Here is a 27,784-nt window from a genome sequence, read left to right as displayed (position 1 = left end):
TGAGCCAAGATTGTGCCACTGCACTCCAGACTGGATGACAGAGCAAGACTGTCTCAAAAAAAAAAGAAAGAAAAAAAAGGGTTCAGTGATTTGCATCCTGAGCAGGAAACAGCAGGACAATGTAAAATTTCATCACACTACTCACAATAGCATGCAACTTACGCATTTATGTTCTGTGACATACAATGAGAGTTGATTTAACACTAAAAGATTTCCCACATTTATTACATTTGTAAGGTTTCTCCCATATGAATGATCTGATGTTTAATGAGAGTTGACTTCCCACTAAAGGCTTTCTCACAGACACTGCATTTATAGGGTCTCTCTCCATATGAATTTTCTTATGTTTAATAAGTGGTGCCTTCTGGATAAAGGTTTTTCCACATTCACTGCATTCATAGGGCTTCTCCCCTGTGTGAGTTCTCTGGTGTGCTACGAGGGTTGACTTCTGGCTGAAGGCTTTTGCACATTCACAGCATTCATAAGGTTTCTCTCCGGTGTGAGTTCTTTGATGTACAACTAAGTTTGCTTTCTGGATAAACACTTTTCCACATTCAGTACATTTGTAGAGTTTCTCCCCAGTTTGACTTCTCTGACTTTTTCTAAGGGCTCGCTTTTGGTGGAGGGCTTTCCCTCGTTGATTAGGGTCAAAAAATCTCTCTGCAGGTCGAGCTTTATGAAGATTAGAATGGAGGCATACTTTCCAATATGCCTTACATCCATCCTCTTTCCTTCTTACATAGCTTCTATTTTGACTAAGAAAGTTTAAATTATGTTTTGAATGCCTTTTCCCATGAATAATATTTAGGGAGTCTTTGTCTTACAGAATCAAATTCTGTGCTCAGATAAATGCTTTTTCTACATGTTCTGGATTCTTGACCACTTTCATCCTTCAGTGTTTCCTTGCCTATGAATGCAGCTTGCCACAGAAGTTTGTCTTGGCTTTCCTTGTAGCAATCTATCTGCTCATCAACTTGCCAGACTTCTAGAAGAAAATGAACGAATCATCAAACTTGTTAAGTCTTTCCACTGGAATATTATGGAATAACATTAATCCCTAAATGCCCAAGCAGTGAACTCCTATCAACATGACTTGAGCTGATGTGGATGGACCCTCCCCATGTCCCACCACCACCACCTCCCCTGAGTGCAAGTACAAAGAAATGCTGGCTCAAATTTAACAAAAATAATTTAATATGCAGCCAAGCTCAAACCAGAAAATAAATTTATTATGTGACAAAAATGAAGAAGAAATTTAAAGTGAGGGAGTGAACAGAAATTGAAGCTGTGTGGCTTTGCAGTTGGGGGACTAAGGCTCTAATCATGAGTGTGAAGTGAATTCTAGGCCACAGGGCACAACTGTGCAGAGAATTAGAATTGAGCTACCTGGTTAAAGCTGGGAGTCACAAAGGACATCTCTGTGTGTAAAATAGGAACTAGAAAGATGTCACCCACTGGCTAATGAAAATGTTAAGAAGAATCAGGGGTTACTTACAAGAAGTCAGAACCACAGTCCTGTACCACATGTAGGAGTGCATTCCAAATGGACATTTGAAGTATAATACAAAACCCCCGAAGTTGATAAATTCACCTATAAATTGTTCCTGCATTAGTGAAACCAGTGGGCCCCAGCAGTGGCAATCCAAATAGTTCTGCAGTGATGCTTTCATAGCTTAGGGTACACAGAATTTCCATGGAAAATAACTCTCACTGAAAAGGAGTTCACAGTAAAAAAAAATTACAAACTTCAAAAGGAAATGAACCACAATGAGTTGAAAACTTATGTCTACAGAAAAGCCTGCACATGATGTTTATAGCAGCTTCATTCATAATGGCCCCAAACTGGAAGCAACCAAGATGTCCTTCAATAGGTGAATGGATAAACAAAGTGATCCACAATGGAATATTATTCAGCAATAAAAAGAAATGGGCTATCAAGCCATGGACATGGAGGAAACTTAAATGCATATTGCTATTTGAAAGAAGCCAGTCTGAAAAGGCTACATACTATATGATTCCAACTATATGACATTCTAGAAAAGGCAAAACTATAGAGATAGTAAAAAGATCAGTACTTGCCAGGAGAGAGTGAAAAAGGGATGAAAAAGCAAAGCACAGGGAATTTTTAGGGCGGTAAAACTATTCTGTATGAAACAGTAATGGTGGATTTTTATGCATTTGACAAAACCCATAGAACTGAACAACACAAAGAGTGAACCTTAATGTAAGATGTGACTTTAGTTAATAATAATGTATTCATTCACCAGTTGTAACACATGTACCATACTAATGCAAGATGTTACTATTAGGGGAAATTGGCGGGGTGGGGGCGGGTAGAGAGAGGTATAAGGAAACTCTCTGTCGAGAGATGTGTAAAGGGATGGAGATATACCATGAAAACCTAACCAAAAGAAAGCTGGAGAAATTACATTAATTTCAGACAATGACTTCAGAACAAGAAGGATTTTCTGGCACAAAGAAGGACATTACAAAATGATAAAACAGTCAATTCTTTGAGAAGAAATAACAATCCTAAAAGTGTATGTACCTAATAACAGCACTTCAAAATACATGAGGCAAAAATGGATACATCTGAAAGAGAAACAGACAAATCCACAATTATTGTTGGAGACTTCAACACTTTCTCTCAATAATTGATAGAACAAGTAGACAGAAAACCAGCAAGGATATAGATAATCTGAACAGCACCATCAACCAACTTCACCTAATTGACATTCAGAGAACACTGCATCCAACAACAGCAGAATATACATTCTTTTCAAGTGCATATGAAACATTCACCAAGATAGAACATATTCTGGGTCTTAAAACAAACCTGTACAAATTTATAAGAAATCATATTATGTGCAATAACAGTATTACAACAAAAATCAATGAGAAAGATACTTGGAAAACCCCAAATATTTGGAAATTTAAAGATATACTTACTTCTAAATAAGTCGTAAGGGGAATTTGAAACTATTTTGAATTAAATGAAAATGCAACATATCATAATTTGTGGGACACAGCAATGAGAGGGATATTTATAGCACTGAATGCATATATTAGAAATAAAGATCAAGCAGAAGAAAAGAAATAATCAGAGCAGAAATCAATGAAGTTGAAAACAGGAATGTTCTTCAAATGGTGAATGGCTAAACAAACTGTGGTACATCCATTTGGTGGAATATTACTCAGTGACAAAAAAGAAGAAACTCTGGGTACTCACAACAGGATGAATCCAACTGAGAAGTACGCTGAGTGAAAAGAACTAATCCCATAAAGTATCATACTGTATGACCTCATTTATGTAATATTCTTGAAATGACAAAATTATAGAAATGGAGAACAAATTAGTAGTTGCCAGGGCTTAAGAAGGGGTGGGGTGGGAAGGAATGGGTATAGCTATACAAAGGCAAAATGAGGGACCCTTGTAGTAATGGAAATGTTCCGTATCTTGACTTTCTCAATGTCAATATCCTTGTTGTGATTTGTAGTATAGTTTTTCAAGATGTCACCATTAGTAGAAACTGGGTAGAATACATGAGATTTATCTTTATTTTTTCCTAAAGGGCATGGGAATCTACGATTATCTTAACATAGAATGTTTAATTTAAAAAATAGTCAAATATTCCAAAGAGAAGGATGGTGAAGTAAAATAACAAAAAACCAAAAAGAAGTTTGGTTGGTGGGATGAACAGAAAGAAATAATAAAATGGTACCTGTAAATCCAATAATATCAATAATTACATGGGAAGTAATGGTCTAAAGGAGAAAAAACACAATCATAGGAATTGATCCATAAAAATAATTTATAACATCCATTCATAATAAAAAAAACTTTCAGAAAATCAGGATTAGAAGGAAATATCCTCAACCTTTATCAGGCCATTATGAAAAAACCTACAAGTAAAATTAGGCCTAATGGTAAGAGAGTAAATGCTTTTGTCCTAAGATCAGGATCAAGGCAAATATGTTGCCCTCCCTACCTGAGTCAACATTATACTGAAGATCCTAGCCAGTAAGTACAATAAAGTAAGAAAAAGAAGTAAAGGCATCCAGACTGGGAAAGGAAATAAGCTGTCCTTATTCATAACTACATGATTGTTTATGTAGAAAATACCAAACCATCTATAAAAGAGCTACTAGCACTAATATGTGAGCTTATTAAAAGGTTCCAGGATACAAAGTCAATATGGAAAGATCAATTACACTTCTATAAATTAGCAATGAGCAATAGGAAAATGAAATACAAAACAACTATGTACATACACACACCCCATTTACATTACCTTGAAAGAACATAAAACACGGGGGTAAATTAAACAAAATATGTGCAAGACCCATCCATTCAAAACTATCAAATATTACTGAAATAAAATTTAAAAGACTGAAATAGACAGATATACCATATTTTGCTTTAGAAGACTCAATATTGCACATCAATTATCCACAGATTCCATGCAATGTCAAAACCCCCTGCAGGCTTTTTTGCAAAAATTGACAAGCTGATTCTAAAATTTCTAGGAAAATACCAAAGACCTAGACTAGCTACAACATTACAAAAAGGAAGAACAAAGTAAGAGGACTCATACTACCTGATTTAAACACATAATATAAGGCTACAGCAATTAAGACATGTGGTACAGGTTGTGTATCATTTATCCAAAATGCTTGGAACCAGCAGTGTTTTTGGATTTCAGATATTTTTGGTTTCTAGAATGTTTACATTATATATTTACTGGTTCAGCAGCCTAACCTGAAAATATGAAATCTGAAATGCTTCAATGAGCATTTCCTTTGGATGCCACGTCGGTGCTCAAGAAATTTTGGATTTTGGAGCATTTAGGATTTTGGATTTCTGGATTAGGGATACTCAACCTGTATTGGTGTACAGAGTGACACATATGTTCAAATACTTTTCAAAAAGGATGCCAAAGTAAGTTAATTAAGAAAGAACAGTCTGGAATAGACTGAATATTTGATAGTAACTTATCTTTCTTACTTAACCTCTCTTCTGCTCTGGTTAATCTGCTATTAAGTCTATATATGAAATTCTTCTTTTGTTGTTGCTCTTTAAATTTTGTGTTTCTTTTATATATATATTAAATTCTTAATTTTCAGTTTTCATTAGATTATTTTATATATCCCAGTTCCCCAGTGAAATTCTTACTATTAACATTTTTTTTTTGAGACAGAGTCTTGCTCTGTTGCCCAGGCTGGAGTGCTGGAGTGCTGGAGTGCAGCAGTGCGGTCTTGGCTTACTGCAACCTCTGCCTCCTGGGTTCAAGCAATTCTTGTGCCTCAGCCTCCCGAGTAGCTAGGACTACAGGTGCGCACCACCATGCCCAGCTAATTTTTTAGTAAAGACGGGGTCTCACTATGTTGCCCTGGCTGGTCTCAATCTCCTGGGCTCAAGGGATCCTCCTGCCTCAGCCTCCCAAAGTGCTGGGATTATAGGTGTGAGGCACCACACCTGGCATCATTTTAAAGTAGATGTCAAATAATAAATGGATCACTTGTTGATCTGAGAAAAAGAAAGAATATTCTTTTCAAAAATATTACTGGAACAATTGGAAATGCATATGTAAAAATAATATAAAAATATGTTGACCCTTACCTCACACCAGATACAAAAATTAAGTCATTAACAGTCATAGACTTAAATATAAGAACTAAAATTATGAATCTCCTGGAAGAAAACATACAGAAAAAATCTCTGTTACCCTGGGTTAGTGAGAGATTTTCTAAAGAGGACACAAAAAGCATGAACCGTAAAAGAAAAATTTAATAAATTGGACTTTATAAAAACAGAAACATTTGTTTTTCAAAAGATACTGTTATGAACAATCAAGCCACAGCCTAGGAGTAAATACTTGCAAAACACTTATATCCACAATATATAAAGAACTCTCACAATTTAATAACAAACAATGGCAAAAGATTACAATAGACACTTCACCACAGAACATATACAGATGGCAAATAAGCACATGAAAACATGCTCAACATCACTGATCATTACAGAAATGCAAATTTAAATCACAATGAGATCCCCCTATATACCTACTAGAAAGGTGTGTTGTTGGTGGGAAAACAAAATAGTACAGCCACACTAGAAAACAGTTTGGCAATATCTTATTATTATTTTTTGAGAGACAGAGTCTCACTGTGTCACCCAGGCTGGAGTAGAGTGGCATGATCTCGGCTCACCGCAACCTCCACCTCCTGGGTTCAAGCAATTCTCCTGCCTCAGCTTCCCAAGTAGCTGGGATTACAGGCATGTGCCACCACACCCAGCTAATTTTTGCATTTTTAGTAGAGACGGGGTTTCACTATATGTTGGCCAGGCTGGTCTCAAATTCCTGACCTTAAGTGATCCACTCGCCTTGGCCTCCCAAAGTGCTGGGATTACAGGCGTGAGGCACCACACCCGGCCCAATGTCTTATAAAGTTAAACATATGCTTACCATATGGCCAAGCAATCTCACTCCAGATATTTACCCAAGAGATATGAAAACACAGATCCACAGAAATGCCTGTACAAGAATGTCTGCCAGCTTCATTCATAATAACAAAAAAAAACCCGGGACAATTCAAATGTGCATTAACTGGTCCATCGACAGACAAACTGGAACACTACTCAGCTATCAAAAGGAACAAACTGATACATGCCACAACATGGATGAACCTAAAATGCATTAAGGTAAGTGAAAGAAGCCAGCCACATGACATTCTAGAAAGAACCAAACTAGAAGGAAAAGAGATCAAGCCTGGGATGAGGAGAGAGACTGAATTATAAAAGGAAACATGGAGTTTTTTGTGGGGGATGAAAATGTCCAACACTTTTATTGTAGTAGTAGTAATTACACAGCTACATAGTTGTCAAAACTATACAACTGTACACCTAAGAAAGATAAATTTCATGGTATGTACATTATACCTTAATCAATTTCATTTGAAAAAATAAAAGGAATGCAGTCACATCAACATAAATATATAATGATCACATATAAAAACACATATAGAAAATTACGTTCAAACATTAACATGTATGGCCAAAGATCATATGGTGCCATAAGGGCATTTTGTTTTATTAAAATACTTCATGAGTACTAATGATAAAGTACTAAAAAATATTGAACTCTAATTAATGATATGCCTGTGGAGGTACTTAGGGGTTAAGGGTACTGATCTCTGTAACTTCCTTTGAAATGCACTATAAAAAAATAAATCGAATTTATGGAAATTGGAGGAACTGGCAGATGGACAGGGGATAAATATAGCCAAATGTTTATAGTTATTATAAATCTAGGTGGAGGTATTATATGGGTGTTCAATCTACAATTCTTTTACTTGTTTTATATAAAAATTTTCATAATAAAATGTTGGGGGAAGCTAGATAAAAAACAGCAAAGTAAACTGAAAGTAAGTAGGAAAAAGAAAATAAAAGTAAAAGAAATCAATAAAACAGAAAAATGGTAGAGAAAATTAACAAAGCTAAAACTTCTATGAAAAGATCAACAAACTTGAAATAAATTTCAGTTTGTACTACTACATGAGACTGGACAGTTTTCATTACTGTAATGAGGCTACTCTTGAAAGGAACAGTTCCCAGAAGATTTGTATTATCTCAGAATGACCAGTGAACTTATGGGACCAGCCAGAGGTTTCATCCAGGAGACAGAGGGAAAAATATAGTTCCTGAAATAGATTCAAATATGGAGAAACAGGGAAGAAATTCAAGTTGCTTTCTGCTGCATTCTGCTTCCAACCCTGGGAGTTTGGAGAGCTGTCTAGGAGTGAGTCCATGTGCTCCTGTCTTTCCATCCCATCCTGCTCGCATGCTCATTGCTGTCTCCTATTCCCTTGCAATTCCTCTCAGCAGATATTTCAAGTAGTGGATCTTAACCAAAGATGGGCATCAGAACCCTCTGGAGTGTCACTCAAAATGCACACAACCAGGCCTACCCTAGGCTTTCTGAAACAATTTCTACAGTGGGGCCTACTCATGAATATTCTGATAGATCCACAGGTAACTATGTAATACATCTCTGGTTAACAACCACTACATTAAATTAAAGAAAACGTTTTTTATGGATAATAACAACAATAAAAACAGTGATAACATTTGTTGAGTGTTCCCTTTATGCCAGGCACCCTTTTAGGTGCTTTACATGGATCAACTCATTAATTTCTGAAAATCATTCAGTTCTATCATTAGCCCCACAACAGGTAGAGAGGCCAACCAATGTGTACACAGTGATAGCTAGTGAGGAAAGTGGCCAGAAGTCCAGTCCAGGCTATGTGGCTCCACAGTCACTCTTAGCCACTTGTATGTGGATGAATAACAAAGCTCCTTCCTCTGCCCAGGTCCAAATCAATCAGTGCAATATTTATTGAATGTCTTCCACCAGTCCCACACTGGAACAAGTCAGAACAACATGTAGGCTCTTATGTCTAGGGGTTGTGTTTGAGCTAAAGAAATGAGCCACTGGCACTTAGCTATATTTTTTTAAAAGTTACCATATGAAATGCATAGCTATATTATTTAAAGTTATAAATGTAACCAATAAAGGAACTAAAAATAAGCATAACAAACTTGTGAAGAGCTGGGGAGTGGAAGGCCAAAGTGTGAGGGAAATCCTTACTTTTCATAGAGGGAAGATAAAACTGAAAACCCATAAAATGCAGATATAAAGGTATTCCCTAAACCTATGGAGGTGCTCACCAGAACCAAAAAGAGAAATCTTTAGAAGAAGCTGCCCTTGGGGGGTGTGATTGGGAATGCACCTAAGATTACTTTTTAGCCTATACTGTTCTGCACTCTTAGACTGAATATATAAATGTCTGTATTTTAATATAATAGTTTTTCTTATGAGGGAATTGCGACTCAGGAGGGTAGACTGTGCCTGAATTTGCTTTTCCTCCCTTCTAGGACAGCACTGAAATGAGAACAAGACATACAGTCATTACAATTCCAGGCATCACTGGAAGAAAGCAAGCATACCATCAGCACACCAGAAATCCTGATGAATCTCGAAGCAGCAGATATGGAATTACACTGAGCAACAAAGAGGTTATCATCACCCAAAACATTCCTGGAGGAAGCTACAGAATGGTGGGAGCCACAAATGCCAGCACAGGGAGGATCTCAGAGAATAGGTGTGTGTGCTGAGGAGTGGGTTCTGGAGGAAGCCATCTGAGGAGTCCTTGGGGCCAGCACCTGACTACAGCTGATGCTCTGAAATTAATCTCTAATGAGCAGTGATTCTCAAGCTTTACTGTGTCTATGGGGTCCCTGGGGAGCTTGTTGAAATACACATTCTCCTTCAGAAAATCTAGAGTGAGGCCTCAGATTCTGATTTTCTACTTAGTGCCCCAACAATGCCCAGGCTGCTAGTTCATCGATCACCCTCTGAAGAGTAACACCATTCTAAACAGGCTTCTTTGCCATGGGCCAGTGAAGGGGGTACTATGAAGGGGAGAGAAAGAGCAGACCAGTGTATCAGAAGAGTTTCTGGATCCTTGTGGGCAGCCCACAGGAAAAATAGACAAGGAAAAAGCAGCTCTATGCAGGACTAAAATATGGTTCACTGAAGTATTCCACCTTGGGAGTAATGTCCTCTCGAGTGTGTTTATTTTTTGAATAAGTAAAGAGATAATAACAAAAACAAGAGTTGAATGGGAAGGATGTATTAAAAAATGGAGGAATCTGATAACAAGTAGTATGAAGTCAGATTTGTAACAGTCTGAGAAGAAATAAGTAGAGAAAACAGAAAATGGTGTGAGGTTTACAGTGTTAACCACAAAGTGAGAGCAGGCAAGAACGTGGTGGGTACCTGGTTGGGTAAAGGTCACTGGCAAAGCTTTGGTGTCTATACTGACTCAAAAACAAAAAAACAAAAAAACAAATAGGCATGATAATCTACCTTAGGCTAAAAAACAAAAACAAAAACAAAAAACAAAAAACAAACAAACAAAAAAACAGTTCAAATTTCAGCCTGAAAGGGCCCACAGTATGCCTAATAAAGAGGAAATGCTGACATCTATTAATACATCTACCATGGTGAAAATACAAAAGGCCAAGAAGGTGGGAGAATAAGTCTTAAAAGCTTCCAGAAAGGTGGTGGGAGAGGAATGAGAAGAGGCTTGGCACTTCTCACTAACAAGCCAGGAGGGTGGAAGGTAGAAATGGGATCTCAGAACAAGAGTGGCCACAATCTATGGGAACGCCAAGCAAAGAACGCAAAGACTGTAACCAGTGGCCAGGCAGAGGCCTCATTTGGACATGACAACAGTTCCGCTCATCAGAGCCTAGGCATGTCCACAAGTCCGGGGCTCTCAGAAGAGCTCCTGAGCTCATCCCAGAGGCCAAGCTGTCACCAACCAACCTGGTCCCTTTCCCCGGCCTGACTCACCTGGCCTGTCCTCACCTGCACAGGTCCGTACCGGGGTCCCTCCATCTGCCATCCAGGACTCTTCTCCTGGTCCCAACCTGAAGATCACATCCGGCTTCGCAACTAGATACCCTGTTCAGGGGACATGACATAGGACTTCGTTATTAACGCTGAGGAATTCCAGAACCTAGGCCCACCCCTGCAGGCTGAAGGTGGCACGGCCTCGGGGATGGCCCCAAGCACACAGCCATCTGCCCCTCAGTACAGAACATTCACATAGCAAGCAAGGGCACCAACATGCTCTCCAGAGTCCAATGGGGACTACAAATACTGCACAGTGGGCTGTAACCCACACTGAGGGTGGTAACCCACACTCGTTGTTCCCAGGCCCCGGAGCTTGGAGCAGCTGAGAAAGAAACACAGTACTGGGGGCATTCTGCATCACCCCGTGGCGTGGTCCCTCACCCACGGACACCAGGTGGCTGTAGTTCTCAAGCATGACATCCCTGTAGAGGTTCTTCTGGGCAGAGTCCAGTTGCTGCCACTCCTCCAGGGTGAAGTCCACAAATACGTCCTTGAAGGTCAATGATTCCTGTAATGGCACATTCCTCTTTAGCATGCCAGGACCAGCCTGGGGCACCGGGACATGGCACCTCACGCACATGGAGGGCTTACTCTGTGCCCTCTAGGAGAAACTTGACAGATGAAGAGTGTGAGGTGCACAGAGCCTAAGTAACTAGCCCAGGTCACACAGCCAGGAATGAGGGAGTCGAATCCATGCGGTCTGGCTCCCGCATCCACACTGGCCTTTTTTTTTTTTTTTTTTTTTTTTTTTTTTTTTGAGACTGAGACTGAGTCTTGCTCCGTCACCCAGGCTGGAGTGCAGTGGCGTAATCTCGGCTCACTGCAACCTCTGCCTCCCGGGTTCAAGCAATTCTCCTGCCTCAGCCTCCAGAGTTGCTGGGACTACAGGAGCCCACCACCATGCCCGCCTAATTTTTGTATTTTTAGTACAGACGGGGTTTCACCATGTTGGCCAGGCTGGTCTCGAACCCCTGACCTTGTGATCTGCCCACCTTGGCCTCCCAAAGTGCTGGGATTACAGGCGTGAGCCATCGTGCCCGGCCTGGCCTTTCTTATATAATTGTTCTTATGCCAGTCACTAGTCAGTTTGGCATAGTATATTACATAGAGTATCTATATGACTAAAATCATTTTGAACTTTATAAGAGAAACAGATAGGCTATGAGAAATATCTCACCCTGGAAATTCATTCATTCAACACATGTTTACTGAATAGAGGCCAGACTGGTAAGTCCTGTGAAGTAAAGACTGATACAAAACCACACCTCTTGAACTCAAGGAGCTTCAGTTTAGTGGAGGGAGAAAAGCGACACTTAGACACTCATAGATGAAACCGAGGCAGCGAGGAAGCCTGCCTCACAGGGACAGTGACAGATGTAGGACAGGGTCCGGGTGGTCCACAAAGGAGGAAGTCAGTCCTGCCTGGGGCTGACAGAGCAGGCTTTGCAGGGGACACAGAGCTACAACGAACAGTTCTAAACATAGCTAATCAACCATGACAAACCGTTCTAACCTTCGCTCATCAATCATGAAACAAAGAACAGGAAGCCAGAGGTCTGTGGCCCAAGCAGCTGATTGAGGCAAAAGGGAAAGGTCTGTGCTTGGCCTTGTCACCACCAAACAAGAACTCACTTCTACAAGGGCCCCAATTCCTCACAAAGACTAGTAACCCACCTGTTTCTGCTCCAGATCCCATCCTGTCACACCCACACTTGCTGGCCTTCAATTCAAGCCACTCGTTGCACCCGTAAGGCCCAAATCAGCCACAGTGGCACTAGTTTACCCAGCTGTGCAGGAGAGGGGACAGGAAAGCCAGCCTGCCAGAGGGCGGTGACAGGCAGGTTTCTCCAGCAGGAGGGCTTCTCAGAGCAATCCAGGAGCTGGTAGCCCAAACTGCCCCTCCCTCGTGAGAGCTCCGCTGCCAGGGAACAAAACCACACTGCTGAGTGCTAGGATGAAACAAATGTTGCTTGGAAGCTCTAACCTGTTCCATAGACCAATATCTCTTGTAATGGTCCCAGTGGCATGGCTTCCAGGGTCCCAGCAAAAGATGTGCCCAGTTACATATCACTGAGTGACAATGTGCTCAGAAAACCCCAATCCATGGCTTCCTACCAGCCAGTCATAGTTTACTCAGTCCTCCAGTCCAGATGCAGTTTGTTTACCAATCCAGAGTCATTTTTATCTGGAGTAATGTCACCTGGTTTGATATTGTGAAATATATATTTGGTTTTTGTCCTGTCTCCTGGCAAAAGCTCCTGCAACCCTTGGAATAGACTCTGAAGTGATCAAAGCGTCTTTTATATGCTAATGAGATGACTGGTGGCTGGCTGCCCCTAGGTAGCTTCCAGATGGGAGCTGGTCACCAGAAAACCAGACAGGATTAGAGGGTTGGGAATTTCATCTCCATCCTCAAAACTCCTGGGAGGGGAGAGAAGATGAAGGCTGAGTTGACTACCAAGGGCCAGTGATGATCATGCCTCTGTGATGAAGCCTCCATAAAAACCCCACTGTGGCTGGGTGTGGTGGCTGGCTCCTGTGATCCCAGCACTATGGGTGGCTGAGGAGGGAGGATCACTTGAGGCCAGGAGGTTGGGCCTGCAGTGAGCCAAGATTGCACCACTGCTCTCCAGCCTGGGGGACAGAGCAAGACCTTGTTTCTCAAAAACAACAACAACAACAACCAAAGGACTGGGTGGGTTCAGACAGCTTCCACACAGCTGAACACTTGGTGGTGCCCGGATGGTAGTGAGTACAGACAGGGCATGAAAGGTCCTTGGACCTTCCCACATCCCTTGCCCTATGCATCTCTTCCATTTGGCGGTTCATCTGTATCCTCTGTAATATCCCCCCGCTTTTTTTTTTTTTTTGAGACGGAGTTTCGCTCTTGTTGCCCAGGCTGGAGTGCAATGACGCGATCTTGGCTCACTGCAACCTCTGCCTCCTGGGTTCAAGTGATTCTCCTGCCTCAGCCTCCTGAGTAGCTGGGATTACAGGCATGTGCCACCACACCTGGCTAATTTTGTATTCGTAGTAGAGATGGGGTTTCTCCATGTTGGTCAGGCTGGTCTCAAACTCCCGACCTCAGGTGATCCGCCCGCGTTGGCCTCCCAAAGTGCTGGGATTACAGGCATGAGCCACCGCGCTTGGCCTGTAATATCCTTTATAACAAATAGGGGAAACTCAGGGAAACTGAAACTCACTCTAGCAAATTAATCAATCTTCAGGAGGGGTTCATGGGAACCCCCAATTTGTGGCCCATCAGTCAGATGTATAGGTGACACCCTACTTGTGACTGACATCTCAAGTTGGGGCAGTCTTGTGGGACTAAGCCCTCAACCTGTGGGAACTGACGCTAACTCCAGGTAGACGGTGTCAGAATGGAATTGACTTAAGAGCACACCCAGCTGGTGTCCAGGGAGAATGCCTTGGTATGTGGGGGAACAGCCTGGGGCCTGGGATTACATCTGGTGTCGGAAGTGTTGTGTCAAGTGAGAGTAGACAGTAGGAAAAACTTGGGTTTCCTTCCTTCCTTATCTCTCAGACCCAGTAAAACAGCCGTCATTCCATTGTCAGGCTTCCAGTAACACAGAGCTAAACATGACAATGATAATGACAGTTAATAACCATTAACAGATCCTAGAAGTACAGTGTCAGAGGTTACTTCATAATAAAAGTATCTTAAATCTCTGCAGAAAAGATGTCATTAGAAAAATCTGGCTAGGCATTTATGGAGGGAAGAAACTCCATAAAAGTAAATTACTCATCTCACTCTGAGCCCCCGAGTAAATTACAGATGGATTAGAGATTTAAATGTATACAAGATAACCATAAAAGTGAGAGAGAAGTTAAAAGTTTTGATAGTTTTGCGGTGGCTGATAGCCTTTCTAAACAATCCCCAAATTCAGAAAATACATAGCTACAGAGTGATAAACTTGACTACCTAGACATTAGAAATTTCTTTCTTTTCTTTTTTTTTTTTTTTGACAGAGTCTCGCTCTGTTGTCTGTTGCCAAGGCTGGAGTGCTGTGGCACTATCTTGGCTCACTGTAACCTCTGCCCCCCAGGTTCAAGCAATTCTCCTGCTTCAGCCTCCCGAGTAGCTGGAATTATAGGCATGCACCACCATGCCCAGCTACTTTTTGTATGTTTAGTAGAGACAGGGTTTCACCATGTTGGCCAGGCTGGTCTCGAACTCCTGACCTCAGGTGATCCACCCGCCTTGGCCTCCCAAAATGCTGGGATTACAGATGTGAGTCACCTTGCCCAGCTGCTCCTACTATGCTTTTCTGGACTTTGATTTTTTTCACTTAGACAAAAGTATCCCAGACATTCTTACACATCAGTCAATTTTTATCATGACAGTTCCAGAGTATGGATGTGGCAATTTAACTACTCTCTAGTCCTCCTCGTCCACGTGAAGTTTGTTTACCAATCAGGGGTCATTTTTATCATAAGCAATGCCACCTGGTAGTATAGCTGTCATTCTACCATTATTGGATTCTCAGGAACATGGGACGCTTAGGGCTTTCTCCTTCTACTTTTTGCTGGTATGAATAGAACTGCCTTGGAAATTTTTGTGGACATATAAATATTTCACTAGGATGGAGTCCTATCAATGCAACTGCTGATTAAAATAAGAAAAAGATCTTTAATAAGTACAGCCAAATTACCTGTCAACCAGCCAGTACTCTCACCCACAGTGGCTCTTAACTATCTGTTCAAAGTTTACCACTCTTACAGATAAGTGACAGCATATATGTGAGTTTTAGTGAGATTATAATCTTTTTGTATGTTTCTAGGCCACTAATATTTCTGTTGCTATGAGTCTTCATTCTGTTGGGTTGTCTTGTCTTATTGACATATTAAAGCTCTAGGGTAAAATTCTAGAAAGGGCATTACTGTGTTAAGGCTATTTGCAATGTAAATGTTGATATATATAAATCAACTGTTCCACCACAAAATGCCATATACAGTTTATAACTTCTTTGGTGTTTTTTCTACATACTTGACTGTACTAACTGTTATCAACCTTTTTAATGTTTAAGAATATGAAGTATAATACATGGTATACTATTCTACATACATTTCATATTCTTTCAGCTATATATTAGGTGTGATCTTCAATGATTTGTTAGAATTTTAGTGTATAAAAGAAGGTAACTCATTGTTATGTATACTTCAAATATTTTTCTCACTTTGATATGGATGTTTGATAATTTTTAAGATTTTCACTGTGCTTAGACATTTCTAATGTCGGGGCCAGGTGCGGTGGCTCATGCCTGTAATCCCAGCATTTCGAAAGGCCAAGGCAGGTGGATCACTTGAGGTCAGGAGTTCAACACCAGACTGGTCAACATGGTGAAACGTCGTCTCTACTAAAAACACAAAAATTAGCTGGGCATGGTGGCATATGCCTGTAATCCCAGCTACTCGGGAGGCTGAGCAGGAGAATCGCTTGCACCTGGGAGGTGGAGGTTGCGGTGAGCCGATTGTGCCACTGCACTCCAGCCTGGGCGACAGAGCGAGACTCCATCTCAAAAAAACAAACAAAAAACAAAAACCCCAAAACAGAAAAGCATAGTGGGAGCATGTTTTCATTAAAAACAACCTATACAAAATGTTGTGGTTTTGTATATATATAAAACAAAAAAAATTCAGAAAGGCAAACAGTAGAAGGGCTGAAACTGGGTTCATTTGTTGGAATGCAACAGAAAGGGAGGAATGAAAATCAGCCCTGTTTTCCTGGCTTAAAAACTGGGGACAGTAAACATCTTTGCAAATGGCATCACACTTTTTTCTCAGAAATTGCTTGCCTTATCTTTTTGTCTATATGTCCACCACATTTTGTGTCTTCTTTCATCCTTTTTCATTTTCTATATATGAATCCTTTGCATATCATACGCATTGCATATATTTTCTCTCAGCTTCAAATATGTCTTTTGACTCTATGGGTTTTAACATTTTAATACAGTTTAATCTGACAATCTTTCTCGTTATGGTTTCTAGGTTTCCCATTTTCATTACAAATGTTTCTTCTGATTTCCCATCGTGCTGAAGTGGGTGGCATGGCAGAGAAGGATAACACCGGAGTTTGACAAGGAGGTAGCATTTGGAATTCTCTGCTTTATCAGTACTTACAGGATCCGGGACACACAGACTTTGAAATATGTTGTCACCAAAAATGGAAAAATGCACCACAGAGGGACAACAAAAGCTTCCTACAAGAGTCCTACCAAAATACCTGGGATACAGTAATCACTCAATGAACATAAACTCCACTTACTGGCATGCTCAGGGAATGGGTTAAGCAACGCATTCTGCTAAAAGTGGCTAAAACCACCAAAAGTTGGGTTTTTTCTCAGCGCAGTAAGAAAGATGACTTACTTCACAAGTTGGATACTGGATTCCGACTCAACTCATTACATACCATCCTGTAACAGGAAGTCCTGTTTCAAGTGGATGTGGAGCTCACTGAGCTACTTGATTCCAGTATCCTGTCTGCAGGGCAACCTCAACAACAGGAAAGTGGATACCTTGCAACACTTTGCTCCCTGGCAACCCCTAATATTTGGGATGTCTCAATGCTATTTGCCTTCATTAGTTTGCTCGTTATGCTTCCCATTTGGCAGATTGTATCTTCCTGGCTGGTATGGGGAGTGATTCTATTTGTGTATTTGGTCATAAGAGCTTTGAGAGTATGGAGGACAGCTGAACTACAAGTGACCTGAAAAAAAATACAATGTTCATTTGGAAGATATGGCAGCAAATAGCTGAGCTATTACTAACCTTGTAAGAAAAGCTTTATGTCTCATTCAAAAAACTGAAGTGATTTCCAGAGGATTTATACTTTTGCTTGACAGGGTCAGTGCTTTATCCCATTTAATAAATGGAATAATTTATTAAATGATTAATAATTAAATTTATAATTAATAAATCATATAATTCATAAATATTTATAAATTATAATTTAATACATTGAATTATTATTGAATGATTAATAATAAATGATTATTTATCCCATTTAATAAAGCTGAACAGCATCCCACTCAGTACCTCATCGGTCTCTGGAAAGCTGTCTTCAGAACTTCCAAGCGGCAAGGCTATCTATCCTATGGATGCTAAAAAACTACCCTCTGAACTCTGAAAGTGACAATGTAACCAGCTATATCTGTGTCGTGCCTTTTAAGGAGCTAGGCCTTGGACTTAGTGAAGAGTAGATTTCAGAAGAGGAAGCACTTAACTTTACAGATGACTTCAGCCTGCCTACATTGAAGGTTTTGTTCCAACTCTGGGTGGCAGAGTTCAGAATTCTTCAGACGGTTAGCCTTATTACTTTCTATAGCCAGTTCATCTCCTGGGCCTTTACTTAACTTCAGCACTTTTGCCTCATCGTATCTTATCTGATTTGACTCAAGGTCTACCTCATTCTTACTATGCCTGTTTAAAAGAGCTTAAGTGCAACTCTGAATTCTATCAGTACTTTGAAACTCAGCACCAGTCAGTACCAGTGTTTATCCAAAACTCAACAGAAGTCAAAAGAACTGAATAACGTTCACACAGCAGTGTGCAACTTGCAGCTCCATGTGAAAGCATTACTGAATAAGGTAATAATTCTCAAAGATACATTTGAAAAGCTTATTTGTATGAAAGAAGCACAAGAACAGTGTCAGAGGCTTATCAAATCCTAGAACAGAAATTAAAGTTGATTCAGTCCCATGGTTAAACAAGCAACAATTGTTGGGAAGAGGCCATTTCTCAGGTGGACAAACTGCTATGAAGAAATACAGATTAAAAAAAGGCAAGCCTCAGGTAGTATGTGAAAACCCACACTGTACAGTGGTACCTTTGATGCAGCCTACTCTACACACTGCAGACAAAGATCGACTCCCTGAGAAGGATGGACTTAAAGCTTATGTAGGTGATATAGATATTGACAGTGATTGCAGAAAGGATGATTTTTATTACTTGTCTCAAGAAGACAAAGAAAGACAGAAGCATGAGCATGAAGAATCCAAGAGGGTGCTCCAAGAATTAAAATCTGTGCTGGGATTTAAAGCTTCAGAGGCAGAAAGGCAGAAGTGGTTGTAACCTCTACTTAGTGATCATGCTGTGTTGAAATCCTTGTCTCCTGTAAGCCCAGTGGAACCCACAAGTAATTCAGAACCATCAGCGAATTCAGATACAGGAAAAGTCAGTAAAAATGATACTGAAAAGGAAAACAGTAAACACTCCACAAGTGACAATGAAATAAGTAGGACTGAGTATTTATGTGAACTCTCTAGAGCAGGGGTGTCCAATCTTTTGGCTTCCCTGGGCCATACTGGAAGAACTGTCTTGGGCCACACATAAAATACACTAACACTAATGACAGCTGATAAGCTTAAAGAAAAAAAAACTGCAACAAAATCTCATAGTTTTTTTGTTGTTGTTTGTTTTTTGTTTTTGTTTTTTTGAGACAGAGTCTCGCTCTATCGCCCAGGCTGGAGTACAGTGGCATGATCTCGGCTCATTGCAACCTCTGCCTCCCAGATTCAAGCAATTCTCCTGCCTCAGCCTCCTGAGTAGCTGGTATTACAGGCATGCACCACCACGCCTCACTAATTTTTGTATTTTTAGTAGAGACAGGGTTTCGCCATGTTGGTCAGGCTGGTCTCAAACTCCTGAATGGCAGATCTTTCAGAAAAAAAAAGAGAAAGGTAAGGGCTCTATTAAATAAACTGTGGTTTTATTTGTGGTATAACTGATCAATCTTGGAAATAAGTATTTTTAATAAGAAATGAATGATCATTCCTTGCCAGAATTTGCTACCATAAGGTGATATGGATAATTGTGTTACAAGAACATTAACATTTAGTATGACTCTTTTTTACTGTTTTCTTGCAGATAATGACTACAGCTATTATGTTAATAACAAGTTGTTTATATTTTATTTTTGTTTATACTAGTCTTAAAACAAAGATCCAGGTTCTGAATAAAAAAAAAATGAATTCATACAATTGATACATGCTGGGGCTTGGAACTAAGAAGTAGTTTCAAAAGTACTTGGGTTATGACATTTCTTATGTTTCCTTATGTATGTGTATACTTAGTAGTGAATTTTAAGATGTCCCAATGATCATTAAAAGAAAAACATTGTACCATTAAAAAAAAAAGTTTCTTGCACTAAGCAAGGTTATGCCAATATCCTCTTACATTTTCACCTAATTTTTCAAATATATATTTAGGTATTTGATCAATCTGGAATTCACTTTTATATGATGTAAGAATCAACAGCCAAACAGTGACAATGAAAAAATGCTCATCATCACTCACCATCAGAGAAATGCAAATCAAAACCACATACCATCTACACCATGGAATACTATGCAGCTGTAGGAAAACAGGATGTAAACTACTTCAACCATTGTGGAAAACATGTGGCCTTCTGAACTAGAAATACCATTTGGACTGGGGATATACCCGAAGGATTATAAGTCATGCTGCTATAAAGACACATGCACACGTATGTTTATTGCGGCACTATTCACAATAGCAAAGACTTGGAATCAACCCAAATGTCCATCAGTGACAGACTGAATTAAGAAAATGTGGCACATATACACCATGGAATACTATGCAGCTGTCAAAAAGGATGAGTTCATGTCCTTTGTAGGGACATGGATGCAGCTGGAAACCATCATTCTCAGCAAACTATCACAAGAACAGAAAACCAAACACCGCATGTTCTCACTCATAGTAGGAATTGAACAATGAGATCACTTGGACACAGGAACCGGGTCCTATTGTGGGGAGGGGGGAGGGATAGCATTAGGAGATATACCTAATGTAAATGACGAGTTAATGGGTGCAGCACACCAACATGGCACATGTATACATATGTAACAAGCCTGCATGTTGTGCACATGTACCCTAGAACTTAAAGTATAATTAAAAAAAAAAAAAGAGTTTAACTTTCTTTCCATCCAGACGGAGACTCAACGGTGCCACCATCATTCAGTCACCATTTTTTCCACATAACTGAAATGCCATTTTTATAATTTCAACTCACGGAATCCTATATAAGCAATACAAGAACTCTAGAAGCCACAAAAGATTGTAAAATGAGACATTAAAAACACCTTGTGTCCACTCCCCAAGAGGTATAAGACAAATCAAAGCAAATAATAAACTATGAAAAATATTGACAACATATATGACAGAGATCTCATTTGCTTAAGTTAACCCAAGGAGCTAACATCCAGCAATCAAAGTAATTCCACACCCAAGAGAAAAGGGGGCAAATGACTAGAATACATATTTGAAAGAAAAAAGTACAAATGGTGGTTAAAAATGAAAAAAGACACTCAAATCAAGAAAAGCGAATTAAAATGCACTACTCTTTTGTCCCTCACATGGCAAAAATCATAGCAGATAATACACTGTGATTTCCCATTTATAGGAAAAGGCATTATAATGTTGCCAGCAATGCAAATCAGTACATTCTATTTGGAAGGCAATTGACAGTTCTGAATCAAAATTCAAGATGCATAAACTTTGACCTAGAAACTGCGTATCTAGAAAGTTATCCTATAAATGTTCTCACATGCACACAATGGGAATCTACTATACATTGCTATGTTGTTTATGGTAGCAAAAGACTAGGAATATCCTAAATATCTATTATTAGGAGAAAGGTAATAGTGGTATTACCATCAAATGAAGTATCAAGCAGCCATTTTTGTAAATGGGGTAGGCCACTGGTTTTAAACACTGGATAATTTTATTCCTCAGGGAATACTTGACAATGACAAGAGATATTTTGGTTGCCAACACTGGAGGAGGGAGCGCTACTGGCATCTAGTAGAGCGTCCAGGGATGCTGCTACATATACAACGCACGGGAAGGCAACCTATGACAAATAATGACCTCAACCAAAATGTCAATAGTGCCACACTGAGAAACCCTGGTGTAGAGTTAACACAAATGAAAAGATCATTAAAAAAAACAAAAAGGACCAGAAAGACCAGGATGTACTGTAACTTGTTAAAGAGAGAAAGAGAAAGAGAGAGAGAGCACATGCAGGAGAGAACAAGTGATTGTGCGTAAGCAGAGAAAGAGATTCATGAGTTCAAGACCAGCCTGGGCAACATGGCAAAACTCCATCTCTACAAAAAATACAAAAATTGGCTGGGCATGGTGGCATGTGTCTGTAGTCCCAGCTACTTGGGAGGCTGAGGTGGGAGGATTGTTGAGTCTGGGAGGCGGAGGTTGCAGTGAGCTGAAATTGCACCACTGCACTTCAGCCTGGGGGATAGAGCCAGACCCTGCTCAAAAAACAAAAACCACAAAAAACGTTTTGTTGTTGAACAAAGCTTTTGTTTGAACTTTTTTACCACGTGCATCCATTGCTTTTGAAATGCCCAATGCAATTTGTTAATGTTCTATTCAGAATATTTGTCATATTTTGACATTTATATTCTTAAGGGAAACTGGTCTATGATTTTCTTTTTTGTAGTACCTTCCTCAAATTTCAGGTTAAGTGGCTTCACAAAATGAACCGGGTGACTTTTCATCTTTAATAGCCTGGAAAATTGGAACACAGAAATTATCTGGTCTTTACATTTAGTGAAAGGAGTAATTATGAAGGATTTCGGAGGGCAAATTTAAGTCTCAGTACCTTTTAGTCAAAACTCGACTACCAGGTATAACCTCCATAAACACTGGTACTACAGAGCAAGCAGATACAGAGAAAGTTGTTCATGAGGCACTGTTTACAATAGTAAAAAGAAATTAAAAACTTAAATATGCATAAATAAAGTTACACGATATTAATACATCCATACTATGAAATAGAAATTGAAACAATCTTTATATATCGACAAGGAACACCACCCAGAAAGTAATCAGGTGCAAAAGATAGGTATGGGAGTATGATGCCATTTGTGTAAAAGCATAAAAACAATACATATGCATATGTTTTTAGTTCCTTAAATTGATATAAATGCATCTACCCCACCATTTAACCCAACCGTTAACAATGGGCTTCTCTGACGAGGAACATGGTACTGGGTGGAGAAAGATAGAATCCTTTGGGCTACTAGTTTTTTCTACGCACATCAAAACATTATGCACAAAGTTATTATCATAAATATGAATGATGAAAAGACCAAGTGATCTAGAAATGAAGAAAGAGGAAAAAGCAAGATGAACCTATGTATTTAAACAATCTTCTGTGAGAAGGAAATGAAGAGAAGATGAGGTACAGTTCTCAGAAGAACAAGTAGAGAGCATGGTTGCTCACGCCTGTAATCCCAGCACTTTGGAGGCCGAGGTGGGGGAATCACTTGAGGTCAGGAGTTCAAAACCAGCCTGGCCAACATGTTGAAACCCCGTCTCTACTAAAAATACAAAAATTAGCCAGGCGTGGTGGTGGGCACCTGTAATCCCAGCTACTCGGAAGGCTGAGGCAGGAGAATCACCTGAACCCAGAAGGTGGAGGTTGCAGCAAGCTGAGATTGTGCCACTGCACTCCAGCCTGGGTGATAGAGTGAGCCTCTGTCTCAAAAAAAAAAAAAAAAAAAAAAAAAAGAGAGAAAGAAAAAAAGAAAAAGAAAACAAAAAGAACAAGAAGTACAGAGAGGAATCTTTTTGTCTTTCCTCTCTCCTGGTGAGGGGAAGGATTAGAGAAACCAGAGGCTGAGAACAAGTTGAATAGAAAACAGCCAGAGAAGAGGGGATAATTGGTATTTTCAAGTCTACTATATAGATTCCAAACCTTGCCTCAATTTCACTGGAAACAAAGTATGGGTAAATTAGGAACTCACCTGGGACATGGCCATCCTGTTCTGCTCTGGACAAAGGATGGAGATCTATAAAGGCAAAATTAGGAGAGTACACTCGGTAGGTACAGCCATTAGACCACCATTACCATCCTGATAATAATTACCCTTGTACCCTGGGAAGAATGATCTAAAAACATGACCTGGTAGCTCCAGCTGTTTCCATGAAACTCTACTAAAATCATGTAGGTTTGGCAAATGAAATTTTGTTTCCCTTACTGGACAGATGTATGACTTGTGTCTAAAGATACCTACTTTAGAAACCAGTTACAATTAACATCTCCTTTATCTTAAGAGTTCATTGCCGGGTGCGGTGGCTCACGCCTGTAATCCCAGCACTTTGGGAGGCCGAGGCGGGTGGATCACAAGGTCAGGAGATCGAGACCACGGTGAAACCCTGTCTCTACTAAAAATACAAAAAATTAGCCAGGCGCGGTGGCGGGTGCCTGTAGTCCCAGCAACTTGGGAGGCTGAGGCAGGAGAATGGCGGGAACCTGGGAGGCGGAGCTTGCAGGGAGCCGAGATCGCGCCACTGCACTCCAGCCAGGGGGACAGAGCGAGACTCCGCCTCAAAAAAAAAAAAATAAAAAATAAAAAAAAGAGTTCTATTCCTAGACATTTGTCATAATGAAACAATTCTAAATGTGGAAAAGCTGAAAGAATGTTAACTGTAGTAATTTCTACCATTAAAATATTAATATGTGGAAGCAGCCAGGTGCAGAGGCTCATGCTTATAATCCCAGCACTCTGGGAGGCCGATGTGAGCGGATCACTGGAGCCCAGGAGTTCGAGACCAGCCTGGGCAACATGGCGAAACCACATCTCTACAAAAATTAGCCAGACATGGTAGCACATACCTGTAGTCCCTGCTACTCTGAAGGCTGGGTGGGAGGATCATTTGAGCCCAGGAAGTGGAGGTTGCAGTGAACCAAGATGGCACCACTGCACTCCAGCCTGGGCGACAGAGGGAATCTCTGTCTAAACAAAAAACAAATAAACAAACAAAAAAATTGGAAGCAACTAAATGTCCAGCAAAGAGGACACAGTTAAAAAATATGACACATGCAAAAGCAGGTATACTGAACAGGCTTTCAAAATGCTATGGAATTTGTTTTTAGTTCCTAATGTGTTTAAAAGCAGCTTCCAAGAAAGCAAGCGCATGTGATCTCATTTTTGATAATCAATATGCACATATATGACATCTCAGAGGATTTATTAAAATGCTGATGTTGGTTACTATTGAGTGGTGATTTCAATTTTCTTCTTTTATTTGCATTTTCTCAATTTTTGATAAAGAATATCACTAGTAAAACAAAAATTAAAAATTATTAAAAATTACCTCTTATCAAACAGAGCCCTAGAGGTGAAAAGACCCTCTGCAAGCGTGTATGAGTAGGATCTCTTGATGTGGTTTGGAGGAAGGAGGCCAACAAGGGCTCAGAGGGCTGCAGGGAAGGAGAGGTGTGGGGCTGGGTGGGTAACAGCCCAGCACTGTCAGTTCTGTGAGGGGTTGAAAACCACTGTGCCTGCTCCCCTGCATCTGCCTCTTTAACTGGCCACCTACCCTGTTCCCACCCCACCACTTCCTCCTTTCTCACAATTTGCATTTTGATTACCAGGCTCCTCCTTCTTTGGCAGTTTTTCAAAAGAAAGTTCCAGCAAGGAGCTTCTGTGCAGAGCAACCATTGCATACTGCAGCAATCACTGCGACAGTATCCAGGTAACAGGGTTCAGCTTGGTGTAGCTTAGCAGGTCATGTCCCCCAGCCCACTTTCATTAAACATCGAAATAAGGCAGCAGAGCTGGATGACAGCGTACCTAGAGACTACTCTGAAATTCTACAAACTAAAAACATATTTTCTGCACTTCGGTCAGGATGAAGGGACACTCGCATTTCCCCTGGAAGCAGGTGCCTGGTTGATGATGTGGGGCTGACTCAAATTCAGAAAAAGCCAATGGCAAGAGAAGGAAGCACGGGGGTGCACAAATAGGTGTGCTAGGAGAGGCCAATCCTCTGTGGCTGGCTGTGATCCTTCCCAGCCTCATCCCGCCTTTGCAGCCACTACAGGAGGGCACCTGCCCCATGGAAGGCACCCATGCCTCCATTCACCTGTGACTTTCACCTGTCCCTCCTCCAGTAGGAATCAAACTGCACTGTCACATGGTCCTCGATGGCACCTGGAAGTTGAGCCAGTTTGCTCTGTCTCAGCTGAAGTGAGGGACAAAGGTCACTACGGGTCCAGCTCTTCTAGGACCTGCTGTCCTGTGAACCTCCTTTCTCTGCCCTGAGGATCTGGGTCTGGACTCTGGGCTGAGGCTTCTCCTCCAACTCGCCTCAGCTCAGCGTACCTCTCTTATGTCCAAGGCGGCAGGACCAAGGGATTCAGAGACAAACACACCCCAGCTGGGGCCATCACTATAGCACCAGATCTCTGCCTGTGACCCAGGGAACTCACCTCCTCCTGGGGCCTCAGCCTAAGTCTTCTGAGACTAAGTGAGGAAGCCGGGGCACAGATAAACTGGAGTCTGAAGTCGGTGTAGCAGTGGTCTCAGGTCTGCACTCTGACCCTTGAAACACAATGACCACAGGAGATTCAATTAGCAACACCTATGCTCCCTTCCATGCAGTGAAGTTGAGTAAAATCCAAAGGTTTTTACCCAACAGAAGAGGGACAACGCCTCATTCTAGCTTTAAGAGTGAATTAACATTCATGCACAGCTCAATTATCCCCAGTGACGAAAACCCTGCTTTCCTGAGTTCGGGCTTTGGAACCAACTGATTGACTGCTGTGCCACTTTTATTCACTGAAGAAATGAGTGCCTTCCATGAGCCCGTTCTCCGTGCTGGAAATACATCAGTGAATAAAATCTCAAAGTCCCAGCTACTGCAGAGTTTCTAGTCTAGCGGGGGAGACACACAGGAAACAATAAACATGACAAACAAAGCACAGGAAATGAAAAAGGATTCCTCGGGTTTGCTACCTACGTGACTTTGGACAGGTTGCCAAGCCACACTGAGCCATTTTCTCTCTATAACATGAAAATAATCATCGTAACACCTCACAGGGCTCCTGTGAAGATTAATGTGAAACATTTGCAAGGTTGCCTGGCATTTTTAAGAGCTCAGGAAACAGGGGCCGAGTGACTCAATCAATCAGTCACTTGCTGGCCCCGAACCTCGCCCCCAGCACTCACGCCCACAGGCCTGTGGGTCTCAGGGAACCCGACTCTGGTCCTGGCTCAGAGGGTCCTGAGAGCAAGGGGTCTGTCTCAGGCGGGGAAGTGGCCTGGAGGGTGGGCTTTTGAGCTAGGCTGTAGAGCCACCCTGTCACCCACAAAGGCGTCCCATGACCCCACGGTCCCGTCAACCCCCGTCCCCCATTAAAACTATCACCACCTCCGCGTCCCTCTTACTTCACCGCCAAGAGCCCGAAACCTCAGAGACCGACGACAACAGCTACTGCGAACTAGGAACCGCCCGCCCGAGTCAGCCGAGCACTTCCGTTTCCCACTGCCCCCTGGGAACGCGGGATGGGGGTCGGAGTGTGTCGCAGCGCTGCGCACGCGCAGTAGCACGGGGGTGGGTGCGCCACCGCCAATGGCCAACGTGGCGGCTTCCAGGGGCCCTGTGTTTCCAATAGTGTTCGGTTTGGGGAGAAAAGCCTGTGACCATTTTCCGTGGCGAGTGGTACAAAAGGCCCAGGGGATCATCCCTTGGGGCGAGAGGCGAGCGGACTTTCCAGCGGCCTAGCTCCCGCCCGCAGGGAGGCCGAAGTGCCCCTTCTCCCACTTCGTCCTCCTGCATCGCGACCCTGCCAGTCGCTGCGGCATTGGGTGTTCGCGTCCCTCTGTCCCGAAAGCCATTGTTCCCGCTTTTTTCCCCTCCTGGGAATAGGAAAAAGAGTCGCGCCTCCGGCGTCAATAGCGCTCGGAGGCGCGGCCGTCTAAGGTCCAGGCGGGTCTCAGGGAACCCGACCATGGGGCTGGCTCTCAGAGAGTCATGAGAGCAAGGGGTCTGGCTCAGGCGGGGAAGTGGCCTGGAGGATGGGCTTTTGAGCTGGGCTGCAGAGCCAGCAATCTCTTGAAATGAGGAAAGAAACCCTCATTCTGATTTTTCTCTACTCAGTAGAGGGGCTCCAATTCCTGAGATCCTAGACCCCTGGGAGAATCTAGATTTTACTTTTTTGAAAACGCACTGTAAAAAGCAGAAAGGTGTTTTCTCTGAGATTGCCAGCCAGTGGCAACATGGTCCCCTAAAAAGGCCTGTAGTAGCCTTGAGGAAAGTTTTCTGTTTCCTGTCTGGGCCTGGGGGAAACAGACCAAGTGTGTTCTTCATCCTTCTGTGGCTGCCTGGTCACCAAGCAGGCTTCCTTGGGTCAGGTGTGGCAGGGTCTCCACCAGGTACAAAGCAGTCCCTTCTGTGCTGGAGCCATCTGGTTCCAGACACTGTTTATAGATGAAAGTGTCAAAGCTGATCAT

General features: G+C 41.5%; 2 protein-coding genes and 1 pseudogene across 6 annotated transcripts in view; 2 read left to right on the top strand and 1 right to left on the bottom strand.

Moving 5' to 3' along the window:
* SLC9A7 (solute carrier family 9 member A7) overlaps positions 1-27,784 on the top strand; it is a 1,149,612-nt gene that overhangs the window by 273,197 nt on the left and 848,631 nt on the right. The gene's annotated exons all lie outside the window — the stretch shown is intronic.
* KRBOX4 (KRAB box domain containing 4) lies at positions 197-26,844 on the bottom strand. 5 transcript variants are annotated; one of them, XM_050775763.1, is made up of 7 exons: positions 26,720-26,844; positions 25,762-25,873; positions 23,291-23,335; positions 10,866-10,992; positions 10,422-10,532; positions 2,549-2,592; positions 887-985 (listed from the first exon to the last, which is right to left on the bottom strand). In XM_050775763.1, the coding sequence occupies exons 3-6, from the start codon at positions 23,303-23,305 to the stop codon at positions 2,549-2,551; spliced, it is 297 nt and encodes a 98-aa protein (XP_050631720.1). In that variant the 5' UTR covers positions 23,306-23,335; positions 25,762-25,873; positions 26,720-26,844; the 3' UTR covers positions 887-985. The 5 variants fall into 5 exon arrangements, with proteins under 5 accessions (XP_050631717.1, XP_050631718.1, XP_050631719.1 ...); XM_050775764.1 differs by having other exon boundaries at positions 10,437-10,532; XM_050775760.1 differs by lacking the exon at positions 2,549-2,592 and having other exon boundaries at positions 197-985.
* On the top strand, positions 15,738-18,795 carry LOC126946755 (vezatin-like; annotated as a pseudogene).

This window comes from Macaca thibetana, chromosome X (assembly GCF_024542745.1).
Source record: "Macaca thibetana thibetana isolate TM-01 chromosome X, ASM2454274v1, whole genome shotgun sequence".
NCBI lineage: Eukaryota > Metazoa > Chordata > Mammalia > Primates > Cercopithecidae > Macaca > Macaca thibetana.
This window is presented reverse-complemented; position numbering and strand designations above follow the sequence as displayed.

Excerpts from the sequence above, each read along its gene's own strand:
- KRBOX4 (XM_050775760.1), bottom strand. Across the intron at positions 10,533-10,865 it reads CAGCCACCTGGTGTCCGTGG|GGTATCTAGTTGCGAAGCCG; the intron begins GTGAGGGACCAC and ends TCCCCTGAACAG. Across the intron at positions 986-10,421 it reads TGCAGGTGAGGACAGGCCAG|AAGTCTGGCAAGTTGATGAG; the intron begins GTGAGTCAGGCC and ends ATTTTCTTCTAG.